The sequence below is a fragment of the Octopus bimaculoides genome, chromosome 23 (genome assembly GCF_046866305.1).
Source record: "Octopus bimaculoides isolate indiv1 chromosome 23, ASM4686630v1, whole genome shotgun sequence".
Lineage (NCBI taxonomy): Eukaryota > Metazoa > Mollusca > Cephalopoda > Octopoda > Octopodidae > Octopus > Octopus bimaculoides.
This window is the reverse complement of record NC_142950.1, coordinates 31,344,780-31,369,768: the sequence shown is the minus strand read 5'-3', so window position 1 is coordinate 31,369,768 and position 24,989 is coordinate 31,344,780. Positions and strand designations below refer to the sequence as shown.

The 24,989-nt window shown below is 39.0% G+C and overlaps 1 protein-coding gene across 1 annotated transcript in view; it reads right to left on the bottom strand.

Moving 5' to 3' along the window:
• Positions 1–18,647, bottom strand: part of LOC106883803 (uncharacterized) — a gene marked incomplete at both ends in the record, with an annotated part of 141,385 nt that extends 122,738 nt beyond the window's left edge. Inside the window, one exon of the mRNA XM_089340735.1 lies at positions 18,597–18,647. Within this exon, the coding sequence (XP_089196861.1) occupies positions 18,597–18,647 (51 nt within the window). The remainder of the gene's footprint in view (positions 1–18,596) is intronic.
• Between the last annotated feature and the right edge of the window lie 6,342 nt (positions 18,648–24,989).

The window sequence follows — 24,989 nt, the reverse complement described above, 5'->3', positions numbered from 1 at the left end:
TATATATATATATATATATATATATATATATATAATAATAATAATAATAATATTAGGGACAAAATCCAAAATTACAAGTAAAAACTCAATTAAAATCAATTTATTTGTGCTTTTAATTATTAATTTTTCGGATCTTTATGATTTGACGGGCAACACTTGTTTTCTTAACGAAACACTTTCAAACTTGGGACACTGGTAGAATGTGTCATACAAAACAACTTTTTCTCTTAGCCTTCTTAACAAAAAATTGTACATCGCAAGTTATTTCATGTTAAAGTTCTTGAAACTTGGTTCTTTTCCCTAAAACTACATATTTATATATATATATATATAATTCCGCTGAGGTTGACTTTGTCTTCATCCTTTCGGTGATCGATAAATTAAGTACTAGAACCGTACAGGGGTCGGTCTAATCGACTGGCCACCTCCCCCAAAATTTCGGGCCTTATACCTAAAGAATATATATATATATATATATATATATATATATATATACATACACATACACACACACACACATACATAGACACGTGTATGTATATGTAATGTATAAACATGCACGTGTATGTATGTATATACATATGCGCATCTGTGTGTGTGTGTGTGTGTGTGTGCGCCCGTCAGTTCTCGTCTCCTACCTCCTCATCTTATTAGCTGGGCTCTTTGTAGTCTTTTGTAACAAGCTCTTCAAAAAGAACTTGACTTAAACAGTTTCCCCCCTCCGCGCCCGCTACTCCTCTCACCCCATATATACACACATACACACACACAATAAACAAGAACAACCACAAACACATCCCCACCCCTACCACGATAAACTACGCTGTGTTATTTAAACCAAGGTAAAAAGAACAGAAAGTATAGAGGAATCTCGCCTTTGATCTGTCTGTCTCCCAGAGACGCACACAAGCATATATATACATATATATATATATATATACACACACATCTACCGACCGACCTACTGACCCACCCACCCGGGTACCTAACTCGACAGACGAAAGATAAGATAAATAAATAAATAAATTTAAATAAACAAGTACAAACATACAATATATACACACACACACACACAATAAAAAGAAAAGAAAAGACAAAAAAAAAAAGAGAACGATAACGAAATAGAAATAATTTATCTCTATCCATCCAACATACAAGTGGAAAATAACGGGAAGAAGAAAAGTCATGATTGCACGAGAGAGAGATGGATGGGAGGGGGGACAAAGAAAAAAAAACGGAGAAAATAAATGGACTTTTTTAATGAGATGCGGACGTCTGTTTACTACTACTACTACTACTACTGTTCTAGTGCGATTTCCATTTGCAAGGCTTAGCTTTGTATAGTGTGGTTGAGAAGAAGCCAGCTTCCCTGACTAGATTGGCCTTGACGTTAAGACCGACTGCGCGCCACTTTGGACAAGGTTTTAAAATTTTTTTCTTCTTATACTATATATAACCTCGGGCCGAGACCAAAGCCTTGCGAGTGGATTTTATTCGTAGGGCGGACACACTGAAAGAAGTTCGTCGTATAAACAATTCTGTGTCACCATCGCTTGACAACCGGTGTTGGTTTGCTTACGCCCCCATAACTTAGTGGTTCGGCCAAAAAAAAAAAAGGAAAAGACTTATAGAATAAGAAGTTAACAGGTTTGAAAACAAAAACCCTAAGCACTGGGGATCGATTTCTTCAACTAAAGCCCTTCAAGGCTGTGTCCCAGTAAGGCTGCCGTCCAATGACTGAAGCAAGTAAAAGATATAGTTGATTATATATATATATATATATATATATATATATATATATTATGGCAATCCTTCGGTACTGGTACACGTCATTCACCCACATAACCTTGCCTCATGACAGATAAAGAGGAGAGGCTGAATGATGATATGTCTTCATACCAACGCTATAGACCAATACCGAACTTTGGCCTTGAGCCACTCCGTTGCTTTTGCTAACTATTAATAAAAAATGTACACAGGCGTAGGAGGGGCTGTGTGGTAAGTAGCTTGCTTACGAACCACATGGGTCCGGGTTCAATTCCCACTGCGCGGTACCTTGAGCAAGTGTCTTCTACTATAGCCTCGGACCGACTAAAGCCTCCCTCAGATAATTACACACACATTGGCAGTGGTCCTTCAGTTTTTCTAAACCTGTGAAAGAACTCGGAAGGTTGGGCCTCCAAACCAAGCAGGCCCTTCGCGACACCCTTAAAGCCAGGAACTTTTTAGCACCCCATCGTGTGTTTTTATATATATATATATACATGAATGAACGGACACATCATAACAGACTAACTATTTATTAACAGCGCCAATTATGCTTTAAAAAATCCTTAACAGACTTACACAGCGTGAACCATACACACACACACACACACACATTTGGCACAGTTCAATTCACTGCAAGTCAACCATAACTAATTTCATCTATTTAACCCCTCCTTCCTTCCTTCCTACCACACACACACACACATATATATATACACACACACACACAATCATATAACATTCAAGCACCTCCGCACCCACCGCCTCTCACACCTGCCTCATTATTTCAATCCAAAAAGATTTCTAGGGAGAGGGGCTAATCTTTCGCCCCCTCTTACTATATTAACCCAAGAAGGCCACTCTTTATGTTATCATAAGAGTAATTAAGCGGCTACAACATCAGCCCCTAAAACACACTGTATCTACATGTATGTAGCGGATGTTTTGTTTTTGTTTACTCAGACGTGTGTGCGTGCGTATATATATATTTGTATATATTTCTTTGACAAGAATGTAATTGACAGTAACTTCGAAGTTTCGGCCAAGTCAGTCAATATTTTCGGGTTAATCTATACTCTACAATAGTATAGAGTAACCCATCAGATTAATATAATATATACAAACGCACACGCATATATGAATGCACGCGCACAAGCACACGTATTTTATAGATGACGTAAGAATTGTATAAACTATCGGGCGAACGTGAAACAATAATTATCTTTTGGAACGTTGGCTTTCTCGAGGAACACCACATAAAGCTATAAATCGCGTGTAAATACTGGGTCGAAAACCCTTTAGGACAGAAAAAAAGTCGAATGCAATCAATATTTACAAGTTATTATTTGTAGCTTTATATGATATGCTTCGAGAGCTAATCTTACCAATATATATATATATATTAGATATAGATGTATGTTAACGAACATACATCTATATGTTTGTATTTCGAACAACAAGGCTATAAAAGACACTTGCCCATGACACTACGCTGTGGGACTGAACATGGAACCATGTGGTTAGGAAACAAAGTTTAATATATTATGCACTTTATTATGAATCCTTAAGCGCGTAATCTCCTGGCCCATGGAAAAATCGTCTTGTACGAAACCAGTCCGTGGTACGAAAACGGTTGGCGACCGCTGGCGCACAGGACAACTACTCGCGCGTGCGTAAGTGTGTGTGTGTGTAGTTTTGTCGAATAGTCTTTAGCCAGATAACTGCGGCCAATGATTGAACGCTTGAATGATTCTTCTCTCTCTCTCTCTTTTCTTTCTAATGTATTTAAAAAGACATGAAGCAAGTCAATGAAAGGAGAAAAGAGTGAGAGAGAGAGAGAGAGAGACAGAGAAAGCCTTTGTGAATATTTTGTTCTCTCTATAAACAATGCATACACACACAATATATTTACTTTAACTACTTGACTGTGAAGTGCATTTATATATATACATACATACACACACAATGGCTCACACGTACGTATGTATAGGTGATGGACTGGAAGATTACGTTTATGACTGAACAATAAACTACAAAAGCGAAGCTTCAATAAAGCCGTTCGACCAGAAATATCAACCAAGTCTTTTTTCCCTATAATCATACAATTGCCGTCGTTAATATACAAATATACACAAGGACACGTAGGTTAATGTAATAAACATCAGACACATTTGTGTCTTGAAAGCTAAAATAAAAGAGAAAAAAATATCAACAAGAGAAACAGTACAAAAAAAGTGGAATAATTAAAGATTGCAACACCTTTCTTTCGTCATTCCATTATTCAGAAAGGAAAAGCTAAGTGGCCGTGACCCTTTTTTAAAGGGGTCTCCTCACTCCAAAAACTGATGGGAGGAAATGAGAGAGTTATTCTCAAGGTTTTTAAGACTTTTTATTCATTAACTTGTTTCAGTCATTTGACGGCTGCCATGCTGGAGCACCGCCTTTAGCAGAACAAATCAGCACCAGGACTTATTCTTTGTGAGCCTAGTACTTATTCCATCGGTCTCTTTGCGAGGACGCAAACACAACATCGGTTGTCGTGGGGGGGGGGGAGAGACAAACAAATATAAACATATACAACTGCCTTCTTTCAGTTTCCATCTACCAAGTCCACTCACAAGGCTTTTGGTCGGCCCGGGGCTCTAGTAGAAGACACTTGCCCAAGGCTTTACGCAGTGGGACTGAACCTGGAACCATGTGGTTGAGAAGCAAGCTTTTTACCACACAACCACTCCTGCGCGTTATATATATATATATATATATATATATATGTAACTAGGTAGAGATATTGGATGATGCAATCGCAGATGCACTATGGCTGAACAGAAAAGAAAAAAAAGATAAGATGATCATCAAGGCCTTTGGACTACCTTTGATCATGCGTCTGCTGGATATAATAATAATAATAACAATAATAATCTATATAAGATATTACTTTATGTTCGTGTTTATCGGTTTGTCGAACAAAAGCTTCTTGTTGAGTTTTACATCTCATTACGTCAAAGGTGGTCCGAGTCATTCAATAATAAAAGATCCGCTAAAAATAATCTAACACCCCCCCAAAAAAAAAACAATTGCATGTGGTGCTACAGCATGGGCGCAGTTCATTGCCTCAAAACCAGTAAATCAAAGAAAGAAAAAGGAAAGGAAAATGACACAGACAACTTTTGTTTCAAACATTCAGAAATTGTAAGAAAAACGTTTTTTACTCATCAGAACATTTGGAAAAGAAAAATAAATCAATAAATAAATTTTAAGACGTTTTTATTACAGAACGAATGTATCAGCCAAAATCTAATTTGTCATCTTTTGTCTGTTACTCATTTCAGTCATTGGACTGCGGCCATGCTGGAGCAACCGCATTGAAGGGTTTCAGTCGAATGAATCGACCCCGGTACTTTAAAAAAACAAACAAAAAAAAATATTCCAACGGTCTCTTTTGAAGAGCGGTGATGGAACACACACACACACGCCGCTGAGCCTTTTCTTTAATCCGGCACGCTTAACAATTCGGCCAGCTCGCAGCCTTTATAATTAAATAATAATAATAATAATGTTGTTGGCACTCCGTCGCTTACGACGTCGAGTGTTCCAGTTGATCCGATCAACGGAACAGCCTGCTCGTGAAATTAACGTGCAAGTGGCTGAGCACTCCACAGACACGTGTACCCTTAACGTAGTTCTCGGGGATATTCAGCGTGACACAGAGTGTGACAAGGCTGGCCCTTTGGAATTACAGGTACAACAGAAACAGGAAGTAAGAGTGAGAGAAAGTTGTGGTGAAAGAGTACAGCGGGGTTCGCCACCATCTCCTGCCGGAGCCTCGTGGAGCTTTAGGTGTTTTCGCTCAATAAACACTCACAACGCCCGGTCTGGGAATCGAAACCGCGAGTCCGCTGCCCTAACCACTGGGCCATTGCGCCTCCACAATAATAATAATAATAATAATAATAATAAATATATAACAAGAACCCTGATTGCTAAGGACCGTGGTCAAGAGTGTCTTCAACCTCTGGTCAACGATTCTTATCAGGCAAAGGGTGTGGTCGCAGAAGCGTCTTCTTCTTCATAACAAGAACAAGCGCGTGCGCACACACTATTTATTTATAAGTGGCCACTACAAATAATGAAAGATTTGAATATTTTTTTTTTGTTTAAATGCTCAAAACGCGAGACAAGAGAGGTGGACATCATTTGCCGAGGAAACTACTAAGTGGTTGCAGGACATGCCAGAAACAGCAGTCGAATTTCCGACTAGTCTTAAAATTAGAACGTGGATAACGTAATCCCAATACATGTAACCATATCTGAAAATTAAATAAAGGGTTAGTCACGACTGGAACGCTTTTGATCGTAGATCTACTTTATTAAGTAAAAATGACCGGAGGTTAAACAACAACTGACCTCGTAACAGATCAACGACACAATCTCAATGGGGCTGCTCATTGTTAATCACGGCTTGACTAATGTATTCTCGTTGTTTAAGACGCGATTTCGTGTATACACTCCTTCGTTAGCTCCAGAGTAAAGAACAAATACGAGGATCCTTTACGATCAACATGAAACAATGCACAATTTCTAGGCGTGATTGTGTGGTAAGAAGCTCGCTTACCAACCGCATGTTTCCGGGTTCAGTCTACCTGCGTGGCACCTTGGTCAACTGTCTTCTACTATAGCCTCTGGCCGACCAAAGCCTTGTGAGTGGAATTGGTAGACGGAAACTGAAAGAAGCCTGCCATATATGTGTGTGTGTGTCTTTCTATCTGTGTTTGTCTCCCACTACCACTTGGCACCGGTGCTGGTGTTTACATCTCCCGAAACTTAGCGGCTCGGCAAAATGAATGATGGAATAAATACTAGACTTAAAAATAAAATCCTGGGGGTCGATTAAAACTTTTCAAGGTTGTGCTCCAAGCTTCTTAACCACACAGCCGTGCCTGCCAGCGCATGTCTAAAATATTTAAATAAAATGGATCTCTTTTTTTTCCCCCCCATTTCCAAGCAAAAATTGTAAATTTTTCTGAGTTTTCTTTTCTCCAGACACCGTGCCTACGGCTACATTGTCAGTAAAGAGACCAAGAAAGGGCAGCCGTCACACACACACACACATACATACACACAAAGGAGCCATCAAAAAGCTGTAGCAGAAGCAGTTTATCAAGTGGACTGAGCCGAATGCCAAAGTGTCAAGAGCCAATGAATCGTTTTATGACGACGATAATGTTTATGATAATGATCGCTTGTATTGGGCAGAAAAAAAAAAAAGAAAAAGAAAACCGAAGTCTGTTGTCATAAAGTTTGTTGTACAAATGGATGTGTGGTCGATTTAATCGTCCTGGGTACTTGACAGCTACTTAGTTTTCAACTGACACCGGAAGAAGAAAAGACAGTGTGGTCATCACCCCTGGTAGAACTTGAACTTTCGGCTTAAAGGGACATAACTAAATGACACCGAGCAACTTGGCACTTCCGTTTCCGCCACTTAATCACACGCGTGTGATTTCTAACGTAGGTAGTGTACAAGACCGGGTCAATCCTCTATAATGTCAATCTGCCCGAAACCGCCCTTGGCTCTATAACACGAGTTTCCTGTGATAAAGGATCAAAAGCAAAACTTTCCATCAACAATTTATATTCATTTAGAGTTCGGTTTAAAGCAAAACTATTTCAATAAATTCTTCATTATTTTAAAAATTAATTGAAATAAATAATGGCTAGTGTATTTCAAGAGAAATGTGGTAATAAAAAGGTTAACGTGAAGTTTACGGTAATAAAAGGTAAAAGTGAAAGTAGAATACGATAGAAACCGGAACTGACAAGAGAGACGTCCCCAAATTTCATACGAAGAACTCCCTCAAGATGTCACGTCCACAGGCACCTACAATATAAGTACCTTCTGATGACATGTAAAGCATTTCAAAAGTAGCAATTGAACTACGCCCAGCAACGAGAATCACTAAGAAATGTATTTGACTTCATCTTGGAGGATATTTCCACAGACCGGAAAGTTTTGCATGAAACCAGTCTGTGGAACCAAAGATTAAAAGAAAAAAAAATCGGGACCGTTGAAATAGGCAATGAAAAAGATCGGTTTGTGTGAGTATGTTTATCTTTTACTTATTTCACTCATTAGACTGTGACCATGTTGGGGCACCGCCTTGAAGAGTTTTAGTCGAAGGGATCGACTCTCAGCACAATTCTTTCTTAAATCCTGGTGCTTATTTTATCGGCCTCTTTTTACCGAACCGCTACTATGCGGGTACGTAAGCAGATAAGCCACAGTTGTCAAGCGATAGTGAGGGGCAAAGGTACAAACATAGACACACACACACGTATATGTGAAGGGCTTCTTTCAGTTTCCGCCTGTCACAAGGCTCTGGTCGGCTCAAGGTTATTGTGGAAGATACTTGCACAAGGGGTCAGGTTGTGGCATTGAACCCGGAACCATCACGCGTTTGCGTGACGTCATTTTACTGGCCCACTTGAGTTGATTTCCATTTTGCTATAGACAACGGAAAGTGAGAGAGAAAGACAGAGACGGAGAGAGGGAAGGAGAGAGAGAGCTCTACAGGACTAGTACCATACAACATCCAAAACAAAGAAACAGAAAAAGAAAAGAAAAGAAAAAAAAAAGGAAACACAAGAAACGGAATAATAAACCCAGACGAAACGAAACGAATAGCTCGGCTGGCCGGCTTTTTATTTCGTTCACACGAGCCTTGGTTTTTGAAGAGGTACGAAAAACGATGACAGCTAAACGAGAAGAAAAGGAAGGACATCTAAGTAAACAAAGAATAAACATTAACGATGCGAAAGAATAAGAGGTGGGGGGAGGGGAAAGATGAGGAGGAAGAAATAAAAAGTGGCCAAAATCTCAAGCGCTCTCTTCTCTCTCAACAAGAAGGCATGACAAACGGACATTAACAGTCTACTTTGTTTGGACATAAAAAGATCGAGGGAATTTTTTCTTTTTGTTTTCTGACTGCAAACTATAATAGACCAGACTGGGTAAACATGCAAACATACTTTGCACGTATGCTATTAAAGACAGACGCACAGATGTGTGCGTGTATATATATATATATATATATATATATATATATATATATATATATATATATATATATATATATATATATGGGAGAATGTACGAAAAAACAACAGACGAGGACAGGTGGTGTAAACAACAAAAGGATGTATTAGTATGACGCTCGGGAATATATATATATATATATATATATATATATATATATATAGTGAATGTGTGTGTATAAGCGCAGGCATGGCAGTGTTGTAAAAAAAATATGCTTCCCAACAACATGGTTCAGGGTTCATTTACACAGCAACCAGGACAAATGTCTTTCTTCTACAACAGCCGAGATCATGTGAGTGAAACGATGACCAACCACATGGTTCCGAGTTCAGTCCCATTGCGTGGAAGTTTGGTCGAGGTTCTCCCACTATACACCTGGGTCAATCAAAGTCTTGTGAGTGGATTACGTAAAAGGAAACTATAGCGAGGCAGTCGTGTGTGTGCGTTTGTGACTGTCCCCCCCCCCTCCCACCGTTTGACAACCGATATTGGTTTGTTTATACCTTTGCAACTTACGGGTTCAACAAAAATGCTAGAATAAGTAGAATCGGGCTCGAAAAAGAAATACCGGGGGTCGCCTCGTTCGGCTAAAACTCATCAAGCCGGTGCCCCAGTGTGGTCGTACTCCAATGACTGAAATGGGGAATAGGCTAGAAAGATATATCTAAGATTATTATGGGGAATATAAAACAAAACCTGATACTCGATTGGTGGCAATTTACTTTACTAACTTATTCTATCCGGGGTCTTTTGTCGAACCGTTAATTTACGGGACATAAACACACCAACATCGGTTGTCAAACTATGCTGGCGGGGACAAACAGAAACACACACACACATATTTATAAACACAGGCTTCTTTCAGTTTCCGTCTACCAAATCCACTCACAGGGCTTTGATTGTGTCGCGAAAGGGCCTGGCTGGAAGCCCGACCTTCCGAGTTCTTTTACAGGGCTTAGAAAAACTGAAGGACCCCTGCAATAAGTGTGTGAATCTGAAAGGGGAACATGTTGAATGTAATCATAATTAACTGATCCTCCAGTATTTTCTTTTATCCAAAGCTTGGAACATTTTAGCACCCGTCATATATATATATATATATATATATATATATATATATATATATATCAAGAAATATATAAGTACATATAACTGAAAGCAGAAGAGTTTAATATGTGCGTGTGTTCTATGTGTGTGTGTGTGTGTGTGTGTGTATATATATATATATATATATATATATATATATATGTATGTATGTGTATACGTTTCTTTTTTGCTTGGAGTCGCTGTCTGTTGTCTGCTTGCTTGCCGAGTATAAAAAGGTCAACCTCATAGATGTATCACATTTACTCCTAAGATCAAGTTCACCAATAGAAAACCAAGATTGAGAACGTACTTCCGGTACCTTTTAAATATTTATCTGTAACGATATACGGCGTCTACGAAAGGGGGGGGGGGGAATCTCCAGACATAATCACACAATATATACAAAATAAAGACCTGTGCGTAACATAATTAGATAAATAGTTCTTCAATATCTCTATTAACGGCTAGTTTAGCAATGAAATGAAATAGAAAATAATATAAGTAATGTAAAAGATATAACCGGCTCTTCTACGTAGAAACCGTCCAAGCTCAAACTACTTCTGGTCCTCACACTGCTATTTCATTAAAAAATATTTAATATCTTAATAATAGAAAATGAGAGCGACAGAAAGAGAGTGAGAGGAAGAGATTTACAACGTTGTCGGATGCATGCTTTCCATGATAATGTTTTCAGTATTGCTTAAGAGACCCAGCTTGGTTCTGGTCGAGCGTACCGCCAAGGACCATTCAGCCTAATTTTTCTCCCCAACCACATGGTTTCGGGTTCAGTCCTACTGCGTGGCACCTTGGGCAAGTGTCTTCTACTATAGCCTCGGGCCGACCAAAGCCTTGTGAGTGGATCTGGTAGACGGAAACTGAATGAAGCCCGTCGTATATATATATGTTTGTGTGTGTTTCTGTGTACCCCACCACTTGACGTGTTACATCCCCCTAACTTAGGGGTTCAGCAAAAGCGACCAACAATAAGTACCGGCTTAAAAAAAAAGTATTGGGGTCGATTTATTCGACTAAAACTTCAAAGCGGTACCCCAGCATGGCCATAGTTTAATTGACTGAAACAACCAGAAGACAAAAGGTATCAACATCGAGGAGCACATACGGAAAGGCAGCCAGCTGTCAGAACCGTTAGCACATCGGACTAAACGCTTCGCAGCATTTCTTGCCGCTCATTACATTTTGATTTCTATTCACGCCGAGGTCGACTTGGCCTTTCGTACTTTCGATGTCGATAATAAGCGTAAGCCAGTGCCAACAGTAGTTCCAGAAATTCCGAACCGGAAACTACAGTCTAGAAGACGTGCATCGTCCTAGAAGATTTTGTAGAGCTTGACAAGGACGTCATTCAAAACCTACTGGAACAAAATCCCATCGGAACTGTTAAGAAATTAGCAGAGAAGCTTGGATTTGTTAATTCAACCATTCACCGACACCTGCGTGCCATCGGGGAAAAAAAAAATCAGCAAACTGGGTCAATGTAGTCCTCACAAACATCCCGAGTCTAATCGGGTGCAGAGAGCGAACGTGTGCTCAACTTTGCTGTTACGTCTCATGAATGAACCTTTTTTTTTTTGGACAGAATTGTGACTGGTGACGAGAAATGGGTTCTCTATAAAAATGTCAAGCACCGAAGACAGTGGTTAGGGAAAGAAGAAACATCGGCAACCCAGGCTAAAGAAGATCTTTACCCACGTAAGGTGTTGTTATCTGTTTGGTGGGATATGAAAGGTTTAGTCCACTTTGAACTTTTAAACCTAAACCAAACGATAACAAAGGAGATCTAGTGCAAGCAGCTTGAGCGGCTCAAGTCAGCGTCATAAGAAAAAAGTCCATTTTTTGGTTTCAAGACGTAAGGTGTTCTTCCGTCAGGACAATACCGGCCAAATACAGCGGGGATGACATTCCAAAGGCTGGAGCAGTTTGAATGGGAAACGATGCCCCACCGACCATATTCGCCAGACATTGCCTCATCAGATTATCATTTATTCCGCAGTCTCCAAAAATCATTTGGACGGAAAAAATATGAATTCTGTAGACGAGGTTAGAACAGTACTGGAGGAGTATTTTTCGTCACGGACAAGTGAATTTTGGAAGAAGGGCCTAGCATGTCTACCAGATCAATGGAAGAACATTGCAGAAAATGAAGGAGAGTATATTCTAGATTAAGAAAGAACTTTGTTTATCTTAATTTTGAAATAATAAAAGTATAAAAGCCCGCATTATTTATGGGATGACCATATATATATATGTATATATGCGTATGTTTATGTGTGTATATATATGTGTGTATCTCAGTCTCTCTCTGTATGTGTGTGTTCGCGTCTTTACACATGTCTATCTGTGTCTCCTTCCTTCTGTGTGTGTGTGTGTGTGTGTGTGTGTGTGTGTGTGTTCTTACAAGCGAATCAGCTGTCATTCAAGACGCTTGTATGTAAATACCAATCTAAGTTGTAAAAGGTCACATCTGAAGACTAGACTCACCGGAACTGTTTGTTGTTCCCTTCCATGCAACAGAATATTGTGCCATCACAACGAGCAGACATCCACTTATTATTATTATTATTTCCTCGGCATCAACCACCACCAAGTTCTCATTTACGTTTCCTTGATCTTTTTCCATCTTTTTATCTTTCACATTCTACTTGTTTCAGTCATTCGAGTGCAGCAATACAATGATACCGCTCTAGAGTATTTAGTCGGACGAATCGAACCCAGGATTTATTATTAACACAGTATTATTATTATTCTTATTAAGGCAGCGAGCTAGCAGAATGCTTAGCAGTATTTCACACGTCGCTACGTTCTGAGTTCACTTTGCCTTTCATCCTTTCGGGGTCGATAAATTAAGTAGCAGTTGAATACTGGGGTCAATGTAATCGACTATCTCCCCTCTCCACAAAATCCAGGCCATGTGCCTATTGTAGAAAGGATTATTTTTTACCGACTAGCCCCTTGCCATGAATTCCAGGCCTTGTCCTTTTATAATTCAAGTATTTTATCGACCCCGAAAGGATGCAAGGTAAAGTCGACCTCAGCGGCTTTGAACTCAAAACGTAAAGACGGACGAAATGCTGCTAAACATTTTGCCCGATTCTGTCAGCTCGCCACCTTAACAATAATAATTTTTTCATAATTTGTATTAGGCCAAGTTCTAGGAGAGGAGAGAGAAGATCGATTCGAGTGGACACAATCGATATCAGAAATACAGTACCAGATCTCTTACCTGGTTTCCAGAAAACCACGAACACTGTACAATACACTGTAAACAGACCCTGCTTTTGAAGTTACCTTGCATACGGTGTGATAAAAATTGTTTTGTTTCTAACCTTTATAAGTGGATTGATAAAGATTAAACATACTGCTTTAAAAGTGTATTAATTTGGGTAAATTTTCAGATTAACACCCGCACGATTTTCACTAGGGTGTTAGGGTTAGGGTTAGGGAATTCCGTCCCTAACCCTAACCTGACCATAAAACCCTAACCCTAACACAATAGTGAAGATCGTGCGGGTGTTAATCTGAAAATTTACCTTAATTTGTACCCGTATCTGTTAAATAAAACCATGTTCTTTACTTCCCTTCATTGAATTTTCTTCCAATAAATATCAATGTTATAATGTATACATTATAAACATGGTTACAGCATGATATATTATAACTATCAAACAGACTCCGATTTAAAAATGTATTAATTTGAATGTTAAATACAGTTTAGGTCTTTACTTCCTCATAGTTTATTTAAAATTTTAAGCATATATTTGAACTGTCTTACGTAAACGGCAAAATCCAGAAGTCCAAGGAATTATCCAGTCGCAAGCTTGCCGGATAATTGGTCATGTACCGTCAATAATTTCCATCGGAAATGACGTCCTGTCTAGCCAACTACATCGTAAGTGAAAACGCCTTTGCAGCCGCCAGCCAATAGCGATCCTCTACTCCCTTGTTTCGGCTGATGACCCTGCGTCAGTCAATTAGAATCGCAGTATTTATTCATTTTAATTTTAAACGATTATGACAGTAAAATCTTATGATATACATTAAATAGATTGAGGAATTGAGTGGAGTTTCTATGTAGTCGGATCACCTTGCTAGATACAACAGCCAAATGACAACAGCATTATAGGTAATGAAGTCAGTCGTACACACTGCAGTGTAGTGTGGGTTCGAACGTGGAATGATAATTAAGTTTTAGGGTGGCTTGTTATGGGGATGTGTTTTTTTTAAACTTTTATAATTGAGTGTAAACACACACACATACTCTTTTATTCTTTTACTTGTTTCAGTCATTTGACTGTGGCCATGCTGGAGCACCGCCTTTAGTCGAGCAAACCGACCCTAAGACTTATTCTTTGTAAGCTTAGTACTTATTCTATCGGTCTCTTTTTTGCTGAACCGCTAAGTTACGGGGACGTAAACACAGACACACATATATATACGACGGGCTTCTTTCAGTTTCCACTCACAACGCTTTGGTCGGCCCGAGGCTAAAGTACCACGCAGTGGGACTGAACCCGGAACCATGTGGTTAGTAAGCAAGCTACTTACCACACAACCACTCCTATCTATCTATATATGTATGTATATGTTATAGGATTCAGCAGAATCTAGGCATGTCAGCACGTAGTATGCCAGAAATGGCTAGGTACAATAACACAGGTATTAATGACTTATAGGGACGCGGCATTTCGTTATGCAACTACAATATACGAAAGTATATATTAAACGTTTTTATAAGTCTATACATTGCTCTGCTGCGCTAGCAGTGCACTTTCTACATCACATGAAATTATAGAAATCATAGCCACCAGCACTTGATTTTTGTTACGACATTCACGACGCTGGAACATAACAAAAACCAGTGCCGGCTAAGATTTCTGTAGAGTATCTTGTAGAGATAACCCTCACAAGTGGAATAACATAGTGTTCACAGTGAGGTACAGCAACCATGAAGGTATCATGTGCAGACATCGTTGGTAGGATACAGAATCCAGTTTAAACTGTAGATCCGGCCCAGGGGTGGTTTCAAGTGCGGCGTAGATAAAAACAAGAGCGCAAATCGGGGGTAAATACAAATATTTTTTTTTTTCAATATTTGTATTTTTCAGAAAAGTCTATAAAAATCCAAATAAGTGGAATGGCTGTACCAAACTGATGTTAGTCCTCCCTCTTTCTCTCTCACATTGTGTGTATGTGTTTGTGTCGTGTTCTTTTTTACTCATTGTTTGCCACCAAGCTTAGTATGTCCCGTTCATCAGGCACCTCTTAAATGTAAACCCTCTCCGCGTCTCTCTCTCTCTCTATTTAAGATGAAAAGCGTGACTAGAAAAATCAAACATTCATGTAGGTTATTTATTGAATAGATAAACGCACGCGTACACTCAAACCAAAGAGACGAAGTAACAATGAGATTGTTCCGGGTTCAGTCTCACTGCGTGACACCTTCTACTAAAGCCTGGCGAGTGGATTTGGTGGACGGAAACTGAAAGAAACCCTTATGTGTATACCTTTGTCTTTGTCCCCCCCCCCACCGCTTGACAACTGGTGTTGGTGTGTTTATGTGCCCGTAACTTAGCGGTTCGGTAAAACGAAGAATAGAAAAAGTACCAGGCTTACTGAAACAAGATGTTTTATAAGTTTCAGTCATTAGACTGCGAACATGCTGGGGCACTACTTTGAAGTTTAGACAAAGCAAATCCACCCCAATGCTTATTTTTATAAACCCTGGTCGTTATTCAATCAGTTACTTTCTGCCGAACCACTAAGTTACGAAGACGCAAAGAAACCAGCACCGGCCACCAAGTAGTGGTTGGGGAAAAACACAAAAGCAGACACACACACACACACACACATACATACAGAACAGGCTCCTTTCAGTTTCCCTTTCTCATAATTCCACAACAAGGCTCCGGTCAGCCCGGATCTATAACAGGAAATACTTAACCAATGAACATGCCACGCAGAGAGACTGAACCAGGAACCATGAGAGTGGGGGGAAAAATTTATCACAAAGCCACACCTACACACACACACACAAGGACGTAATACACAGACGCACGCGGCATTGTGTACGTAGACATTATTCCAGTTTGAACTATTTTTGTATACACACACGTTACATGCATTTAAGACGAAACCACTGATGTGTGCGTGTATATATAAATATATATATATATATATATATACATACACACACATATATAAACTTCACTGGGACTAGCTTGCTACTCTGCTAAGCTCACCAATGATCTAGTTATCCTTTAAAGTGCCTGTCTGTCAGTAGCTTAAACGCAACACACATACATACAGTAAGTATTCTGTCTTTCACAATATACAAAGGGCTAGCTGTACTCCTGGTACAGTTTTAAATGCGAATACGCGCGAGTATACCCCGTACATATCTCCCTCTACGTCGTGTATATATATATATATATAAATATATATAATTTTGTATGCATGTGTGATTAAAAGGCTAGCTAGCAGAAATCGCCCATAGGCATCGTGTATGTATGTATGTGTACACTTAACTACACACAGTATGGTTATGAACCAAAACGTACTTGTTCATTATATGCAGTGCTACACAGCATAAACGAGAACATCTGAGATTCTATGTACTCGCCAGACCTGCTAGAAATAACAGTCAACGGCCAAACTAGCTCGAACTCTTAGAAATAACAGCCAAATATTGGCGCAGACTGCTTTTGAAATAAGAAAACGGAATATAGGATAATGTAAAGTTAGAAATAGAAACTGACTGACTAACATTTCGAATAGTATTGATTATTGGGTCTGTTATGAATCTAGTTAGTAGTCTAACCTTGGTTTAAAAAAAAATAAAAAAGGCGAGGCATCAGAAAAGAAGCCTTTTCCGGTTCCACTAGTTATTAGAAATAGCAGCAAAAATATCCTTCAAAGCTCAGTCTACTGAATGTTCCCCCCCCCCCTTTTCTTTTTGTAAAATAGAAAGGCACATTTGCATGATGTGGTCACAGGTGGAATATTTTGCACGATCAGAACCAAAACAACCAAAGGAAGAAAGAATGCACAAGAATCAGACGAAAACGTGAAGTGTAAAAAAGAAAAAAACAACAACAAAAGGAAAAAAAAAACGTGGTTATCATGTGTTGTATATACATTTAGCTAAGGGTTGCGACAATCAACGCAACGATGACCACTAGGGTACACACACACACACACACACACACACACACACATATATATATATATATAATTTGGATATGATTCAGCCAAATAGGCCATGTCTAAACTTAACAGCAACGCCCTATGTCTCTAAAACCAACGCAAAATACACCTATTTTAAAAGAGCATAATTAAACATGTGGTATATAATGTGAGTGTATGTGTGTATAAATATATCATAAATGCTACCATTTAGCGTCCATATATCATGCTGGCATGTGTTGGACGGGACGTACATATGTATATACACACATGCCTGTATGTGTTATGTCAAGTTACAACAAAAACAATTTTACGTTAAACTGAAGGATGTTAATGACCCTTTTGTGTAGAGTACACATATATATTAATTGCTTCTCTGAGAATAAGTGTTGACACTGATTTCGAAGTATGTACGGTGTGAATGAACGGGAGCAGATTTTGACAAAGTAGCAAGACAATAAACGTGGGAGTGCCCGTAGGATTTACTTGACCACCACGTATAAATTTAATCTTTTCGTCTCGCAAAGGATCTCACACGCAACACACTACATCGTCAGAAGGAAACTTGGAGGGGATTCACCAGCTTCGAAACAATACAGCATACAATCGTTCTTCTTAGAACAGTTCCAAGACCAATTACCCGGAAAGATTGGGACGGAAGTGGCCAGGATTTCTGGATTTCCCGGTTTTAAAGAAACAGCCTAAATATATATATGTATATGATTTGAAAATCCTACAAGACTAGGTGAAAAGCGCTTTATATGATTTATAAAAAAATGTGACAATAACAATCTGTAAATGTACAACTATCCAGATTTCCAAACCTTCCAATATATATATATATATATATATATATATATATATATAAGCACAAAATAAACTATGAAAAATAAGGAACTAAATTGCATTTAACAGATTCAAATTAATACCCTTCTGAAGGAGGGACTGTTTGATAATTATTAATCCACAAAAAAGTCTTAAAATAAATCATACTTTAATTATGTATATCGTTTAATGTTCATAATGTGAAGATCAAATGAAGAAAAATAAAGAACATGGTTTTATTATATATATAACAGGTACAGGTACAAATTAATACAATTTCTAAAGCAGACTGTTTAATACTATATCAACCTACTTAAAAAAGAAAAAGGCAAAAATCTAAACTATTCTTAACGTAAGCGTACGCAAATGAACGAACTTTAAAAGCAGGGTCTGTTTACTCAATATAGGTTACAGTATATATTGGATGAAATCGTACGATGATCCAGTATTTCTGGAAACCGGACAACAGGTTCGGCACGGCACTGCCAGTTTATTCACACTCGTTTGTACATTTCCAAACGTATGTACGGGATAATTCCATAGACACAAGACACAGAAGAGAGTAAGTAGCATAGTAACAAAGCTACACACACACATGTGTATATATATATATATATACCCTTACCTCATGAACCTTTACGACAATAACAATAACAGCAACAACAATACCAACAGGTCAGGTAGAATCCTCGGTGTTTTTGTTATCCGTACTCCTACAACTCCGTACATACTGGCGCTTTTGTGTTTCCTTCTCTCGCACAGAACTGCGAGTGAATGGAGCTGAATGTCGCCTCCCACTCCGACTACTATTGTTCGCATGTCTACGCGCGCACAGAGAGAGACAGAGAGAGAGAGAGAGGGGAGGAGTGAGTGTGAATTATATACAGATAGATAGAGAAAGAGAGAGAGAGAGAGAGAAAATAGCTATATTTTATATATATGTATATATGTATATATATATAGGTCAGGGTCAGTTATTTTGCTAGCACACCTCTCCCCTTTCAACTTAGCGCCTAAGCACCGTACCGCCCTGAAAGTGTGTATGTGTGTGAGTGTATACATGTATATGTCAGTGCGTATATATATAAATATATAATATACATGCACACACACATTCACCAGTCAATAACACACGTGTTCTCTCTCATTCAACTTATCCCGAATAGTCGTACCAACATACACACACACACACATTTACATACAAGCAGTCATCATCATCATCATCATCATCCTCCTCATCAGCATCACTAACAATTTCCACCTCTCCCCACCGCCGCTCCCGTCATCTTTATACCCGACTGCCACACATACAGGGAAAGGGGGGATGCAGTTTGTGGAGAAGGAGGAGGACGAGGACGATGAATTAATGTGTGTGTGTGTATGTGTGTGTGTGTGTGTGTGTGTGTGTGTGTGTATACAAAAACTATTTCCTCCTCACCCCGCCGCCACTCCGGTTCATTCCCATTTTTCACCTCACCTCCCCTCTTTTCCTGACACCAACCACCCCTCTCTCTCTGTCCGTATTCGATGTTCTACATATATATATATATATATATATACTTTTTTGTTAACGTTTTTCGTTTATTTATATATTTTGTGGTACGTACATGAAAAGGGCAACTGCTCTGACTGCTACAATTACAACAACAACTACGCCTGATAGGAACTATCAATATAACGTACAGCTGCATCATTTGCTTTCGTTCCGAGGGCAAAGGTGTATACCACCACCACTACTACTTCTACTAACATCACCACCACTAATACCAATACCAATACTACTACTACTACTACTACTATCAGTGAATGAGAGAGAACAAATGTTACAAACTAACTAGCTACGACAACTACCACTGCCATACTATATATCAATGAAACGAGGACAAACTCCTGTGCTTGACCGGCTAGAAATAGCAGCTAAGTCTTCCTCATAGTACACACACCCTATCGTCTCTAAACGAAGAAACAAAAAAAAAAGGAAGGACACACAGAATAATGTTTTAACGACACAAAGTTCAAGAAATAAAACAAAACAAAATAATAATGATAATAATAATAATAAAAGAACTGTGGAATTGTCAAAGTTGGATCATCTTTGATTATAGCATCTGTGTGTCAGTCTGTATGCTTGGCTGGCGGTTCAGAGTCGGATTTGACCAGGGGTTAAATAACGACTGGCTCAAACGTTCTCCTTCTCGGCGGCCTCGTTATGTACCACAGAGTTTATATCGGAAGAAAATAGGCGTGTCCAGTGAAACGGTCGTGGTCATTTTTGCCACAAGGCAATGCAAAGACGGACATAAAATGAGGGGAATAATACACACACACACACATACATATATATATATATATATATATATATATATATATATATATATATATATATATATATATATATATATATATATAGAGAGAGAGAGAGAGAGAGAGAGAATACTAAAATAAAAAAAAGAAAATTATACATACTAGTATGTCTTTTAACTTTTCTTGTTTCAGTCATTAGACTGCGGCCATGATGGAGCACCGCCTTAAAAAGAAAAACCGGAGTTGATTTTTCAAGCCTTATAATTACCTTATCGGGCTCTTTTACCGCACCGCTAAGTTACGGGGAAGTAAAGACACCAACACCGGCTGCCAAGCGCAAACACTCACACTATATATATATATACATATATATATGACCGGTTTCTTTCAATTCCCGTCTACTCACAAGGATTTGGTAGGCCCGAGGCTATAGTAAAACATACTTGCTCAAAGTGGCCCGCGGTGGGATTGAACCCGGAACTATCTGGTTGGGAAAGTAAACTTCTTACCACACAGCCACGCTTCTATATCAATAAAAAAAGAAAAGAAAATGATAATGCTTCTGTAATCCTCTTGATACAAGAGCATCTCCAGGACCAATAAAAGAACGCCACTGTCCGAGTTCTCCCTCAACCCAAAGGTCTCTATGTGGCGGCGTAATGGCCCAGTGGTTAGAGCAGCGGATTCGCGATCGTGGGATCGGGGTTTCGATTCCCAGACCGGGCGTTGTGAGTGTTTATCGAGCGAAAACATCTAAAGCTCCACGAGTTTCCGACAGGGCGTGGTGGCGAACCCTGCTGTACTCTTTCACCACAACTTTCTCTCACCCTTTCTTCCTGTCTCTGTTGTACCTGTATTTCAAAGGGGCCAGCCTTGCCACACTCCTGAAAGGACATGAAAAACAGAGTCGGCCTCGGCGAAATTTGAACTCTGAACGTAAACGTCGGTAGAAATGCCGTTATAAATATTTCGACTGACACGCTACCAATTCTGCCATCACAACTTATGAAGTGGCCACTGCATGTGCGAGGTGTCGTTCGCCAGATCACATCACCACTACTACTACTAATATAACCGTTTCCATGGTGACGGGGCCGTAGCGAAGATATCAAGCTCAAACATCCTCGTCATCACATCGCTCGACCTGCTAGAAACAGCAGCTAAACATCACTTCAATATAAACAAACAGACAGGCATAGGGGCAGGCGTGGCCGTAATGTTGTGATTGAGAAGAAGCTTGTTTTCCCAACCACGTGGTTTTGGGTTCAGTCCCACACCGTGGAACCATGGGGCAAGTGTAGTAACCGGGCCGACGAAAGCCTGTGAGTGGATTTGAAACACGGAAATTGAGAGAAGCCCTGTGTGTATGTGTGTATGCGCGCGCACGTGTGTTCCCACTACCGCTGGACAACCGGTGTTCGTTTGTTTACGTCTCCGCTATCTAGCGGTTCGGCAAAAAAAAAAGAACCTGGACCCGATAGAATAAGTATCAGGCCCTTTAAAAAAAATAAGTCAAGTTACTGGGGTCGATTTTTCGACTAAACCCATTCAGGCGGTGCCGTAGCATGGCCGCAGTCCACTGAGAGAAACAAATAAAAGAGTAACAAAAAATAAATAAATAAATAAAAATGCTTTTCAGATGGACGTATTTCTTTCTAAGCAACATATGAATGAGAATCGCTGTTATGGCGTTAATGTTGTTTGGGGCACCGTTATTTGTGTTTTTAACCGAAGCGGTTTCCACACCTCTGTCTGAGGAATGCGTCCGTTATTAACTCCGTCTCCAACAGCGCCACTGCCGAGAGGGGGGGGGGGATTAGGAGTTAAGAATTAAGTATCGGCCTAACTTCCATATTCTCTCACCAAGATATGTGTATATAACACTATGCATACATACACACATATCATTAAATATATATCATTTATACACACACATATATATATATATATATATATATATATATATATATATAAATTCTTGTACATCACCTCCAAACCTTGTAATCTATCTATCTATATATACACACACACGTGTATGTGGGTGTGTATAGACTGAAGTGGTATACAGATTTGGATAAAAACAATTTAATGCTTTCATCCCTTTGCGGGACCCATCATACATGCTATTATATATAACATTATATAATACATACAACACACGCACACATTATATACATATATATATATATATATATATATATATACATATATATATATATACATATACAGGGCAGGGAATCATCAATTAGTAATAAAATTAATAATTAACAATTTTGCCGGGTAGCTCAGTATGAAAGAACCTTATCGGTAAAACCATTTATAATCATAAATATATAGGGATTAGCAGTATCATGCTAAATTTGTAGTTTTGGAATCAGTAGTTCTTTGGCTGCTATTTCTGAATTCTCAGTATGTTGGAGAAGCAGGATACTGCTAATCCCTATATATTTATGATTATATATATATATATATATATATATATATATATATATATATATATATATATATATATATATATATATATATATGTGAGTGTGTTGTATGTATTATATATATACACATATAAGACTCACACATGTATATGTGTGCACATATATAAGGATATATAAAATATCTAATGTGCGTGCATTTATATATAACATTTATTGTGTGCCTGTGGAGAGAGAGATAGAGAGAGAGAATGGAAAGACAAAGAGAGCTAGGAGACAAATTCTTACTAGCAGCACCATGGCTATTAGTTCATGCCTGCTGAGTCAGAGTAAATATTGCCTGTTGGTCCCAGGAGGGAGAAAGAAAGAGAGAGAAGAATCGGTCAGAAAGTAAAGCGCCATCCGTTCATCGCAGCGCTTTCCTTAAAGCAACACTGTATCGTCATCCAATTTGTTTTATTTAGTTTTTCTTTTTTCTTGGGAGGGGGGGGGGGAGGGGTCATTCTGGATTTATGATCATCATCATTATCGTCATCATCATCAACAACCTTAATTCTAATTATCTATAAGCGCAGGAGTGGCTGTGTGGTAAGAAGCTGGCTTCCCAACCACATGGTTCCGGGTTCAGTCCAATTGCGGTGTCACCTTGGGCAAGTGTCTTCTACTATAGCCTCGGGCCGACCAAAGCCCTGTGAGTGGATTTGGCAGACGGAAACTGAAAGAAGCCCAACGTATATATATATATATATATATATATATGCGTGTGTGTGAGTGTTAGTGTCTGTTTGTTCCCTTCCTCATCACTTGACAATCGATCTTGGTGTGTTTATGTCCCCGTTACTTAACGGTTTGGCAAAAGAGCTCGAGAGAATAAGCACCAGGCTATAGAGGGTCATCTACCCTTCCTTGATCAAGCAAAAAAGATACTGCAGTGAAAATTTGAGATTTGGTTGCTATTTCTAGCAAATCAAACGACCAGATAAGAGGCTACTTTATATTTCCTTTTTTCAATATGACACCACAGTAAGAATCTGAGGGAGATTTGGTTGCTATTTCCAGCATGTTGAGCGACCACAGAGAGGCTTCTCTACCCTTTTGTCAATGATAAAAAGAAAAAAAAAACACCTGCGAAATTTAAGGGCAATTTGGCAGCTATTTCCAGCATGTTGAGCGACTACATAGAGGCTCCTCTACCCTTCTTTTTCAATAAGACACTAACTACAGTAAGAATTTAAGAGACTTGGTTACTATTTCTAGCATGCCGAGCGACCACATAGAAGCACCTATCTCTCTCTATCAATTGGATGGTGGTGAAAAGAGACAGTGTTGTTTTAGTCGTGGTGGTCTTACGGGGATTAGATTCTTTTGCTCAGAAGCAAAGAGATGACGATAGCGGTGGTGGTCTGTTGCCATAGAAACATTTACAGGAACGTATTTCATAGAAGCACCACAGCATTCCAGTCTCTCAGTCTGTGTTGTCCTTTCTTCAACAGTCCCTGTTCGTTCACCCTAGCCCCCCCCCCCGCCAACTCTCTATCTCTGTTCAGCTGTTAACACAACATACAACTTAATGACATATACAACAGAGCGCATGCGTTCACATTTCTATATTTACAACGCATACATACATATATAACATATCCATATACATTTATATATATATATATGTGTGTGTGTATATATATATATATATATATATATAAACACACATATATATATATATATATATGTATGTGTGTATGTATTTATACTCTTTACTCTTTTACTTGTTTCAGTCATTTGACTGCGGCCATGCTGGAGCACGGCCTTTAGTCAAACAAATCGACCCCAGGACTTATTCTTTGTAAGCCTAGTACTTATTCTATTGGTCTCTATTGCCGAATCGCTAAGTTACGGAGACGTAAACACATCAACATCGGTTGTCAAGCGATGGTGGGACACAAACACACACACACACACACATATATATATCCGTGTTTTTCTCCTTGTCTCTGTATTCTTTCTGTTGAAGAGCGTAGCTCGAAACGTCAAAGACTTTCCGTATTCCTGAGCGTCATACTAATACATCCTTTTGTTATTTACACCACCTGTCCTCGTCTGTTGTTGTTTTTTCGTACATTCTCCCATATATATATATATACATACATACATATATTTATATATATATGACGGGCTTCTTTCAGTTTCCGTCTATCAAATCCACTCACAAGGTCCTGGTCTCTCTCATACTATAATAGAAGAGACTTGTCCTTGTCCAAGGTGCCACGCAGTGGGACTGAACTTGG